Below are 12,228 nucleotides of genomic sequence, written 5' to 3' on the forward strand. Positions count from 1 at the left end.
TTTTGTTCCATTTTGAATTTTGAAAATCGTTATTTCAGATTTTGAAATCATTGATCTCAAAAAACTCAGGAGTAACAAGTTTTTTCTCACACTTAGAAGTTAAAAACTTCCAGTAATTTTTATATAAGTGAAATAATATTTAAATTTAAAATTATAATTTTAAATTATTTTAAATGTTTCGAAATATATTTTGAAGTTATTTTATCTTTATACCTGTAGCCCGAGCTGTATGTTTACATTCAAGTACAAAAGGAATACTTTAAGACGAAGGTTACAACAATGTGGATTGAAAATCCCAAAGATAATTTAATCAGTTGTAATTCGTGTATTGACCTGTTTAGACGTGGTTAACGTAAGTGCAAGCAAAATTTGTCTGTGTTAATATATAGAAATATTTTCTTTATCATCATCTTTTATTTGATATTTTCAAGTGAAGAGGTTCGGGAGTATTGGAATATCTTAATTCGCGAAGCAAAAAATTTTAAAGTGTTAATTTCTTTTTTGTCCTTTTTGTAAATTTTTTTGTTCCGGCAGTGTTTGAAATTCTTAAAATCGCGAACGCTTAAATCTCTAGAAAAAATATTTTGTTTCACGTGGTTTCGAGAGAGTTGGAAATTTTTTAAATCGTTTATGTTTTCGGCATATTTTATGAGCTTAAGCAGGTTTGTATCGCATTAATTTTTTTTTATAAAAAGGTTATTTCTGTTTTAAAGTTGAAGATAAATTATTTATTAAAAGTATTAATTGAAATTGAAAAGAAAAAATTTTCAAAAGTCGATAAATCCTTTTTTCAAAAAAGTGGAGATAAACGTTAATATTAAATTTAAAAACATTTGGACTTAACCAAAATGATTTATTATATTTTTAATTCTTTTTTCTAGAAAAAATTATTCTTTAGGAAACTCTGATCAAATTTTTATATTTTGGGCGCCATTTTGGATCCGCCATTTTGAATTTTAAAAAACCAACTTCAAATTCGTAATCAGCGACCCCAAAAACCCTTGAGTAAAATTATTCAGGCAAATCTGATAAAGCTTTATAAAATCAGCCGCCATTTTGAATTTTTGAAAATTAACTCAAGTCAGTGACCCCCAGAAGTCCTTAAGATGGCTTGTCTGAATAATTCAACTAGTTTTTGAAGCTTCCACAACAACAATTATATTTTTTTGTTTGCCTGTTTTATTCCAAGCGCCATATTTATCGTTCATATTTATATTTTCAAAAACGCCAAACGGCAAATGAAACTAGACATCTTAAGCTACAATTTCATGTATCGAATGATTTTTTATAATCAAACCAATTTTTGACAGTAGGGGATGTTTGTTTGGCAGAGAATGGCCCATATATTTTTTTAAACTGAATAAATAAATTTTTACAAAACAAAAAATTTTAAATAACTATGATTAAATAATTTGATTTTATGTATAACGAGTTGTACAATTTGATTGTTTCAGTATCAATTTAGAGAATCGAGATCAATCGTTGAAAATTCAACAATAACTGGAAGCAGAAATGAGATATCGCTCGTCGCAACTTTCGCTTTGCAATCGAGAATATCCATTTCTCGGTTTGCAATATTGCCCTCTATTGATCAATGCCAAGAAGAGGAGAGAAACATTGGCGCAAGGATATGCGGATCTTTCATCAATCAGCGGCAGAAGTTCCGTTTTCCAGTTGCACAACTATACAAGCAAGATCAACTTCTCAGGTTTCCATCAGTGATGGTTTGACGGGTTTTAGTTATTATTCAATTCGAATGAATCGCCCAGTTATATGCGAATATAACGGAGAAGGAAAGGGGTCGAATATGCAAGTTTAACAAAGTCCATGACTTAGATGAAACTGGTCGACTGAAGCAAGGAATTGAGCGGGAACTGCTAATTAGTTGTGCATTGAATATTAGCCCTAGACGGGAATCTCGCGTGAGCTTCCTCTTCCTTGGGTTTAATATGTGCTTTGGACGAGTACCGCTAATCGGAAGCGAAGGTTGTGGTTGCAATTATAGGGTGGAAGATAGAACAACCTGGAAGATGGGAATGCTCCTTCCGGATGAGACTTATGAGGTACGTTCCTCATCATCAAGACGTAGTTCCTGCCCTAGCGGTCTCGCTGAGATCGATGAGGTTGAAGCTGCCAAAGCTCTAGCTGCCTTCAGGAAATGCGATGAATTCTTGAAGAGACATGGTATCAAGCCAGAGTTCTTCTGTAGACATCGAGAGAAACTTGCCTTGCAGACTTGGCTACTTCAGAGGTCTACGTCCAAGTTCAACTCGGGTGAGTCGTCATATATATAATAATTATTATTAATTAACGTTTAACATCTGAGAAGTATATATTCAAGTATTACCATTATTAATGGCAATAAAAGCTTTAAAAATAACCAATTAAGATTTCTAATGAAAATACATTTTTTTCGAGTTATCAGCCATTGAAAATAGGTCTACATTTACAAAATTGAAATTTTGAAAATTCATTGAAACTTGAAAATTTGTCAAAAAAACAAATATATGTATCTCTTTTTTTCACTACAAAACAAGAAAAATATATAATTAGCCGATTTTAAAGGGTCGACAAAAATCTCACGCTAAACTCTGTTTATGTGAATAAAATTGTTTTATTTTAGTTTCAATATTTTTTAAATTTCTATTTAATGTTGGGATCAAAAAAACTATATTTTTATTTGACAAGAAAATATTTTTTTTTCTTTTTTTAAACAAACAAAATTATAATTAAAAAGATAAAAAACAGAAAATGTTTCTTTCTTTTAGGTCATTTCTATTTTACAGTATTATTAACTTTTGTCAGTGAAATGTCGAAAGACAACTGCCTTAACTATTTTAAGAAAATATTTTCTGAAATACTGTAACAATATGCAAATGACTTTGTCATTTAGATGCAAACGAGTTAGAACGGTTCTGTGAATATTTGACGAAGGAAACGTAAAGTTATATTATTTGATGGTGGATCTTATCAAAGTTCAACTAAAGCTTAATCAAATAATATTGAAATTTGATATATACTAATTTTGTAGAAAATTTATATTTGCACTATTAGTATTATTTATGAACTATATCTTATCTATTTAAAATTAATTATGACAATTTTGTTTTAAAATTTCGTTTTAAAATTGTATTTTATAAACTGTTTATAAATCTAAAATTAAATGAGAGGAAGAGTACTGATTAAATATTTTAAAATTTTGTCTCCCATTTGCTCCTTTTTTATTTACAAATTTTTTTCTAACTGTAATTTTTTTACTTATAGAATAGATTTAAAATGATTATTTGAAAGCTCTAGGCACATCGAGGTATACATTTAAATTACGTATATATATATATTCAGTTCTGTTATTGCAAGAGATTTTTTACCGTCTCATCTCGTTTTCTCGACAAATATCTTTATGAACTTTCTCCCCCCCTCTCTCTCCAGTTTATATATATAAATCCAAGTGTAACAACATGTTACGAACGCGATATAATCCTCCCACACATAAACATATTATATATACTGCATAAACATAGATTCAAAAATCCGCAACTAGATCAGGTACCCTAGAATGCTTGAATACCGGATACCAATATCGCTTTTAGTTATCATCTTTTGTATAAAAGAACGCGAGGCGGATCCAAAGGATCAAGAATCGGGATATCGAAGCGTATATAGAATCGACTTTTTGTTTGCCTCATATATATATATAGAGTGTACCCATGGGGATGATGGGTTATATACTCGTTCGTGAATGATGGTGAGGGAAATGGTTGGGCTTTGGTGTGATGTGAGAAGGAGAGATGGAGCAACAACACAAGTGCCAGAGGCAATGGATTCTGATGCACACTTGCTTGTTGGTAGATATCGTGAATAGTGCAATAAATCAAAGCGCAACCTAATTAACCGAATATGAACGCCATAATAGAGGGGTTCATTACAACTACGTCATTACTAATTGCGGAAATCATCTCTGACCCTAAAAGCACAAGCCTAAGTTTGCTCGGAAGTCTCACTAGTCAAATTTACAGGCATTGTATTGATGAGAATATGCGTTGCATTATAACAGTATCAACATTAATATTATCATCATCATTAACGTTACTGGTCTCTGTCGTACTAATATTAGAAGGTTTATACCTTCGTGTTGATTGGTAACGTGAGACAGCTCCATGGGCTTGTGAAAGCTTATGTCGTTTATTCAAGCGTATTTCATCTCTCTCTCTCTCTGTCTCTCTCTCTCTCTTGATCCTGAGCGGTTTATGGCAATATTCATACCAACGTCATAATGCTTAAATACTTAATGCAATTAATTTCCCTTTTGATTTCTAAGCGTCCGTAAACCTCGACATTATCAGCGTAACATGATTTCGAGTTAGAGATAAGATTTGATAATACAATTGCACAAGATCAATTCAATCATCCTGTGTATTTGCGGTTAAATATTGATGCAATTAAATCGTCAAAAAGTCATTATTCAATATTTATATGGGGCATTCTATTTTAAAATTATACCCCTAGTAAACAATTGACAATATAAGACATTTTTTAAATAATTATTTCTCCCATTTAATTAAATCAAATTACTTTTGCAATGAGTGGTTTCGAAAGAGAAATTTCTAAACTTTATTATTGTAAAAAATTTTTTTTAAAAAAACGTTTAATTAGCATAAAAAATTTAGTTTGAAGGTTAAACTTATAAATATCTTAAAACACGTTGTCTCCGATTTTGACAAAATCTTTGTCAAAAGAAAGCTTAAATATTTTATTTTTTATTTCCGTAAAGTTTATAATGGATATTTTCGAGGATTTCGAGAAATTAATTAAAATTCTCAGACGTTTCAAAGGTTAAAAAGGGTTGAAATTTCCATGAATAGAGAACCTCTGTTCAAATACAGCGGCATTTGTTTTTACGAAATTTTTAAATAAATAAATTTTAAAACTTCAATTTTAACCTTAATAATTTTTTTAAATTTGAAAAATTTTTAATTGCAAATAGCTAAAGATCAATATATTTGTTGTTTACAATATTTTTTTTCTCTAATGTCAAGTGATTTAATAATGTAAGGTTAATGGAAATTAAATTTAAAAAACAAAATCCGCTCTTAAAGAAATGGTTCTCCATTCATAAAAATTTCAATCCTTTTTAACCTCCGAAACGTCTGAGAATTTTAATTAATTTCTGGAAATTCTCGAAAATGTCCATTATAAACTTTACGGAAATAAAAAATAGAATATTTAAGCTTTCTTTTGACATAGATTTTGTCAAAATCGGAGACAACGTGTTTTGAGATATTTACAAGTTTAACCTTTAAACTAAATTTTTTATACTATTTAAATGTTTTTTTGAAAAAATTTTTTTACAATTGTAAAGTTTAGAAATTTCTCTTTCGAAACCACTCATTGCAAAAGTAATTTGATTTAATTAAATGGGAGAAATAATTATTTAAAAAATGTCTTATATTGTCAATTGTTTACTAGGGGTATAATTTTAAAATAGAATGCCCCATATTTATATATCTAAGGGACAAAATTTCTCAATTGATCCAACTTAAGGGGGTTGGGTGGGTTTCGGAGGCCAGAAAAGCATATTTTTACGAATTTTTTTCTAATAAATGAAATTAAATATTTTATTCAAACAATTTACATATTAAAAGGACACATATTGGAAGAGTAAATTGTGAAATTTTTGTTAAAAAATATTAAAAATTCAGCCATTGTGACCTCGTCTTCTGTGACCCTTCAAAAAAAAAGTTATTTTGGCGTTCCCGAGTCAAAATTTTGATTCTTCTTTGACTCTTAAACTGTAAGTTTTCGAGAATAAAGAGAATCAAAAGAGAATGTTATTGTATGTAATTTTCATTCTCTTTTGCTTTTCGATTTTGCGCTTATTTTCCGTTCTGCATTTTAGAGAATCAAAAGAGAATGAAATTTATACAAATTACTCCTCGAATGAATAAATAAATATTAAGGGAAATTAAAATCATGTTAAATGGTAATTCGCAAAAGAAATAATTCTAATATTAATAATTCGTTAAAATTAAAATTCGGAAAAATAATAATTAGAAAATTTAGAAATTATGTGAAATGGCAATTCGGTAAAATAAAAATTATATAAAATAGCAAATCGTAACTTTTAAAAATAGAAAAAATATATAGGTAAATTTGATAAATTACATTTTAAAACAAAAAATTGTTGAAAAAAATATTTATCGTACAAAATGGTAATTAGATGAAAAAAAATTATGTAAAATCAAAAATAGTATAAACAAGTTTTTTGTAAAAATAAAAATTATGAAAAATACTAATTCTCTACAATAATAATCATGAAAAATGATTATTCGGTAAATTGAAAATTATAAAAAATGTTCTTTCGAAGTTAAAAAATTCTGTCAAATAATAATTCGAAAGTATTTTTATTATAAAATCTGACGATTCGAATTCAAAAAATTATAATCAAATTCCTTTTAGATAAAACGATTTTCGAGAAAATAAAAATTCGAAAAAACAAATTTAGAGTTTAATCATGCGCCTCTATATATTCCTGTAATAAACATTTTTCTTAAGATTCTTAAGTTGCTGCATCAAAATTTTTTTATTGTATGTAACTTTTGTTTTTGACATCGTATTATTCAAAATTTTAAGTATATTTAATTAATGCAAAAAATTATAAATGAAGCTCTTCACTGTTAGAGAAAAAATTGAAAAAATCAAAATGGCGGATTCAAAATGGCGGACTTTTTTTAAATTTTGCAAAAATTAAGTTCCATTAAAATTTTTTAAAATTTAAAAATTATGTCCTCCATTTTGGATCCGCCATTTTTTACTTGTAAATTTAAAGGTTAAATTCAAATTTAGCACCCTAGAAACCCCCCTAATACCAAGTATCATTAAAATCCATTGAAATTTTAAAAATTATGTCGGCCATTTTGGATCGGACATTTTTAATTTTTTAATTTGAAGGTCAAATTTGAATTCATCACCTTCGATAACCCTTATACACCTAATGTGGATTCTGTTTATTCGAAAATTTAAATATTAAAATTTTTTAAATGTTTTGCAAATAATTCATGGTAATATAATTTTAATGTTAGTTTGTTTAAATAATGTAAATATAAAATATTTTTATTTATTTTAAAAATTCATATTGTTTAATTTTTAAATTAAAAATAAATTTTTGTAAAAAACACTATATAATGTAATTTTATCAAAGTTGGAAGGAAAAACGAAAAGAAAGAGAAATGTGCGGAATTCTATAGTAAGCGATAATCTGACAGCAACGATGCAGGATACGATGCGACTTGTTTGTTGCGTATAGATGTAGATAAAACATTTTATTTCACATTAATTGCTCAGAAGAGCGAAGTAATTGCGAATCATTTGTTTTTTTCTTTTTTTTTTTGCAAAAAAAGAACTTCTTTTAGGCACCCATGTAAAAAAATTTCACGGTAAATACTCACTGAAACATACAGTTAAAATTTTCGTCATATTTTCATGAATTTTTGGATATTTTTTATATTTTATTTATTTAAATCGTAAATATAATTGGAGCAAAAAAAAATTCTTACTTCGCGAAGAGGTTTCATAAATCATTCATAATTTTATACTTGAAACTATATAGGATATTACTTTTCAACTGATACTATCTGCTCTCTATTCTTTTGAAAGAATAAAAATAATAGTACAACTCTATTATTTTTCGCTCACATATTGCGAATAATATTCTTATCTCAAGAATTATCTCAAATAATTTTTTCAAGGCATTAAAACACCATTTTATATTTGATTGAAAGAATAAAATTATTTTTGATAAACGTGGGAAAAAGTAGATTTATATTTTGATTAATTTTTTTTTGACGGAGGCTTTTTGCAGAATTTTATTTACGTTATAAATTTGTGTTGTCTGCGTTAACACGCAAAAAGACGGACATACACTATATGGACCGCGTTGAGATGCTGCGCGAGAGAGTTGCTTTTCAGTCTGTAAAGCAGAGAAATTTTATCGGAATTTATTAGCCACGGGAAATCGACCGGGTGGCTCGTAATGACCGAGGCATTACTAATGGGGCGAGAAGCAAAACAAAAAAAATGTAAAAAAGTCCAAAAAAAAAAAAAGACGGAACTGCCTGCCAACGACGAGCAACCATATCGCAAAGTGAACAAAACGCCATGAGGTGTTGCTTCCATAAATCACCATACCCTTCTGCTTTCTTGATCTTCCCCATGCGACGTCACGGTGAACGTCGCGTATATATCCTATAAGGATGCCGATATTGATAAATTTCATGCATTTCTCATTCTCGCCTACGTCACTTATTTTATTCCCGCATATATGTATATATACGAACAAACAAAGTTCAGTGTCACTAATGAATGTGAAATGTGGACGGCATCTGGTTAACCTTAAACTAATTTTGCGATTATTATGTGCATGGTTCTTATTATTTGTATATTGCTAAAAATATATTGGAAATTTTACGGTAATGGTGGACAATGTTAAAATCTAAGAGAAGATATTTTTTTTTTAAATAAATAAACTAGTTTTCCAGACTTGCAGTTGCTTTTGTGTAATCAGTACATTTTTTTTTTTTTGCTGAAAAGTCTCACAAGATTTATCTGTGGTTGCTCGAATAACTATATATTGAATTTTCTGGAAGTCTTGCAAGATTTATCTGTGGTTTCATTAAATTTATTGATATTTCTTGTAATTCTTACAGACTTTTCTGTAATTCTCGGGAATTGCTTATTTTATCATAACTTTTAGTTATTTTTAGCAAAAATTTTAGCTAGGTTTATCATTTTTGTGTAGGTACATGAACACTCAGAAAAAAATTTGTTTGTGCAAATTTTTCTCCTTATTGTGCAAAAATTTTTTATTTAGAAATAAAAAATAAATAACAATAAAAATTAATTGGATAATTTTAATTAATTGTGATAGTAATAACATAGTTAATAAAAACGCTAAATTTGGAAAAGTCCTTCTTATTTAATATTATCAAAGTTTTGTCTAATTAAATAAAGAAAATTTTCTATTGAAAAAAGTGTAATATATATATATATATATATACCTAAATATATAGAGTACGAGAAGTAGTACAAGTTTCGCTTTTGCTTTAGACTTCATCGATCGTTAGAGAGCACCCAAGTAATTTCGCGGAGCTTTCAATGAAATCTTCTTTCACGGATGCCACCGGCACCGCTGGTGTAGTGGTATCATGCAAGATTCCCATTCTTGCGACCCGGGTTCGATTCCCGGGCGGTGCAAATTTTTTTGAGAACTACACAAAATATTTCCATTTTGTCAAAAAAAATTTCATTAACAAGTTCATTTTCTATTTAATTAGTTATTTTTCTCAATAAAATTGGTTCTCTTCTAATGAATTTAGTATAGTTCTCGTGAAATATTCATGTATATAATTGTTATTAACTAATTAATTAAAAAGATGGTCCTTGAGTTGATGAATGTTTATATAGAATTGATACACGATAGGCAATTTTCATTGTCATAGTGGAAGATTGTTTTTGAAGCTTTACTCTCTAAATCTGAATTAGTAAAAAAGTTAACTAATTTGAATTAGTGACTCACTTTTTGCTTCTCAATTAGTAAAAATTTACTAATTATTAGTAACTTTAACTAACAATTAGTAAAATTTAACTAATTATAAAGCAAAAAGTGAGTCACTAATTTGAATTAGTAAAGATTTTTACTAATTCAGATTTAGAGAGTATAAAAATTGTTTTGACATAAAAGTAATTATTATTTTAGGATTAGATTATTTATTCGTAATTAAATTTTAGAGAATTTTCAAGATTTTCTCCATTTCGGGCGTTGATGGATAGTTATCTCCGAAAATAGATGTTCTAAAAATTGTGATGCATGGTGACAGGAAATTTTTGACATTTCTATAATTTATGTTCTTGTATTTCGACTATTTATCTCATATCCTTGAGGAATCTTTGATAAAAATTAAAGTATTCTTTGTTGTTTTTGGTTTATTATTGTTGTCCAAATTTCAAATGACCTAATACCTAATAGTTAATTTGACCTCAATTCGATTGTCACAATTGTATAATATGACATTTTCATTTGTTCAAATCAGTATTTAACTTAATTCTTATTTGGCCTAATTTTTGTGTAACCTACCCAGGTGGAAAAGTTCCCGGTAGTGACTACCGGTAGTAACTACCGGTACCGTTACCTGTATAGTCACTTCCGGGAACTTTTCCATCCGGGTAGTTTTTTGACCTAATTCTTATGTGGTCTAAACCTCATTTAACATCATTTTTTATTTGGCACAATCATAATTTGACTTGATTTTTATGTCGCCTAATCTACATTAATTCTTACTGTCATAAGTTTTATTTGCTCTAATGTTTATCGAACCTAATTGTTCTTATGTGCGTCTAATCTATACATTTACAATAATGTTTTTTTTTTTGACATCCCATGTGGAAATTAATCATTGCCCTATAACGACTCAGTATAGTTTGGCTATTCACCATAATGGCACCATGTAGTTTAATCGATCCTTGAAACTAGCTTGAAACTTTGAAAGCCTCTAGTAACTAGTTAGTAGTAACTAGACAACCAAATTTTTTTTAAAAATGATATAATAATTGTTCAGAATTAATCTTCATTTTGAAATCGCACACAGTGTATATCATGATGAAGTTTCGAACATTTAAATTAACGACAAATTGAAACAGAAAAATTCACATGCATGAAGAATTGAATCCTGGACCTTGCTGTTGCAAATCCAGTAGGGAAGCCACTCAGCCATCTCACGTGTTATAGTGTCATTTTTATACAATCTCCAAATATACATCAAAACACTGAGAAAAATAATTTCGTAATAATAAGAAAATAATTTAGTTGAGCTTTTTTAGTTGGCGTTACTAAAATATGGTTGTCACAACAGAATAGAAAGTGGCAATAAATCGGGAAGTTTAGTTGGCTCTACCAAAAAATATATTTGAAGCTTTCATGTTTACGAACTAAATAGTTTGGTTCCCAGTACTAAATAGCTGACATGCTGTATTGCGCACGCGCTCTTCTCGTAAATATGGCGTCGCTTCCCATTCACGGGATGTCAACATTAACCATATGTCGTTCGCGTCATGAAGTTTCAGTGTTGAAGTTTTTATGTTTTTCAGACATTTTTTTAAAAAAAAAGTTTGTGTAGTGAAAATAAATAAATAAAACTTGTTACAAGAACGAAAGTTTTTTTCCAGCTTTTATACATTGTGAAAATGATTTAATCTCAAATTGTTAGTAGGATTCGTAGAGTAGTGGTCAGCGTTCACGACTAGCGTTGCGTAGTCTGAGGGTTCGAGCCCTAGCAGTGTTAGGTTTTTTCCGCGATAGAAATTAATTTAAGTAGGCATAGGTAGGTTATATAAAGAGAAAAGCTCGGAGAAAAGGGTGAAACAAAAAAATAAGTTGGTTGAGAAAACAAAAAAAAAATTTTCATTTAACTAAATTTTTTGTTTGCTTAAAAACAATAAGTTAGTTGTGCAAAACAAAAAATTTGGTAGACCGAACAAAATGATTCAACGAAAAAATTTAGTAGCCCGAACCAAACGGATTAGTTGCACATATATCAAATAAAAAATTTGGTAGAGAGAACCAAACTTTGGTAGATGATACTAAACATTTTTCTCAGTGAATGGAAATAAAAATCTTAATCATTCAATAATCGATTTTACAAATTGCGGCTGTCGAATTAAATAAATATTTAACATCTCGTTCTACAATGACTAATTCTACAAATTAAGACTGTACAATTGAGGCAGGAAACCACATTAGGATGCTGTTATTTAGCCGTTTTCGGGATTTTTTTTAAAGCAATAACATTTTTTTTAAATAAAATGCAAGAATGACATTATGTTGCACATATATTTATCTATGTCTCACAATTTTTTAAAGTATTTTTATTAAAAACATTCCAAATTAGTAGCCATTAAACCTGGTGCTGCGCCGTCTGAGTTTATGATTGTTGTGCAAGGTGGAGTCCACAAATTTGATCTAAAAGCAAAAGAATTAAGGTTATTCATATTTTATACATATTTTATAATTAATTGAACTAACTTTAGAGTGAAAGTATTGAAAAATTGACACTACTTTTAACCTCTTCACTGTTAGAAAAAAAATTGATACTGTGGTCCCAAAATTTCTAACAAATTCTGGTCGACAAATTTTTATGAAACATCCCGAGTCAAAATTTGAATCCTCTTTAGCTCCTC

The 12,228-nt window shown here is 28.7% G+C and overlaps 1 protein-coding gene and 1 non-coding gene across 2 annotated transcripts in view; both read left to right on the forward strand.

Moving 5' to 3' along the window:
• The first annotated feature begins 354 nt into the window (after positions 1–354).
• The window catches only part of LOC127290235 (unconventional myosin-IXb), a 105,648-nt gene continuing 93,774 nt past the window's right edge, over positions 355–12,228 (forward strand). The window contains exons 1-2 of the mRNA XM_051318700.1: positions 355–662; positions 1,455–2,274. Coding sequence (XP_051174657.1) covers positions 1,950–2,274 — 325 coding nt within the window. The 5' untranslated portion in view covers positions 355–662; positions 1,455–1,949. The remainder of the gene's footprint in view (positions 663–1,454; positions 2,275–12,228) is intronic.
• On the forward strand, positions 9,179–9,249 carry Trnag-ccc (transfer RNA glycine (anticodon CCC)). Its single transcript has one exon. It is a non-coding gene; the product is annotated as a tRNA-Gly (tRNA).

This window comes from Leptopilina boulardi, unplaced genomic scaffold (assembly GCF_019393585.1).
Source record: "Leptopilina boulardi isolate dan_hultmark-lab unplaced genomic scaffold, ZJU_Lbou_2.1 LbouV2_58, whole genome shotgun sequence".
Classification (NCBI taxonomy): domain Eukaryota; kingdom Metazoa; phylum Arthropoda; class Insecta; order Hymenoptera; family Figitidae; genus Leptopilina; species Leptopilina boulardi.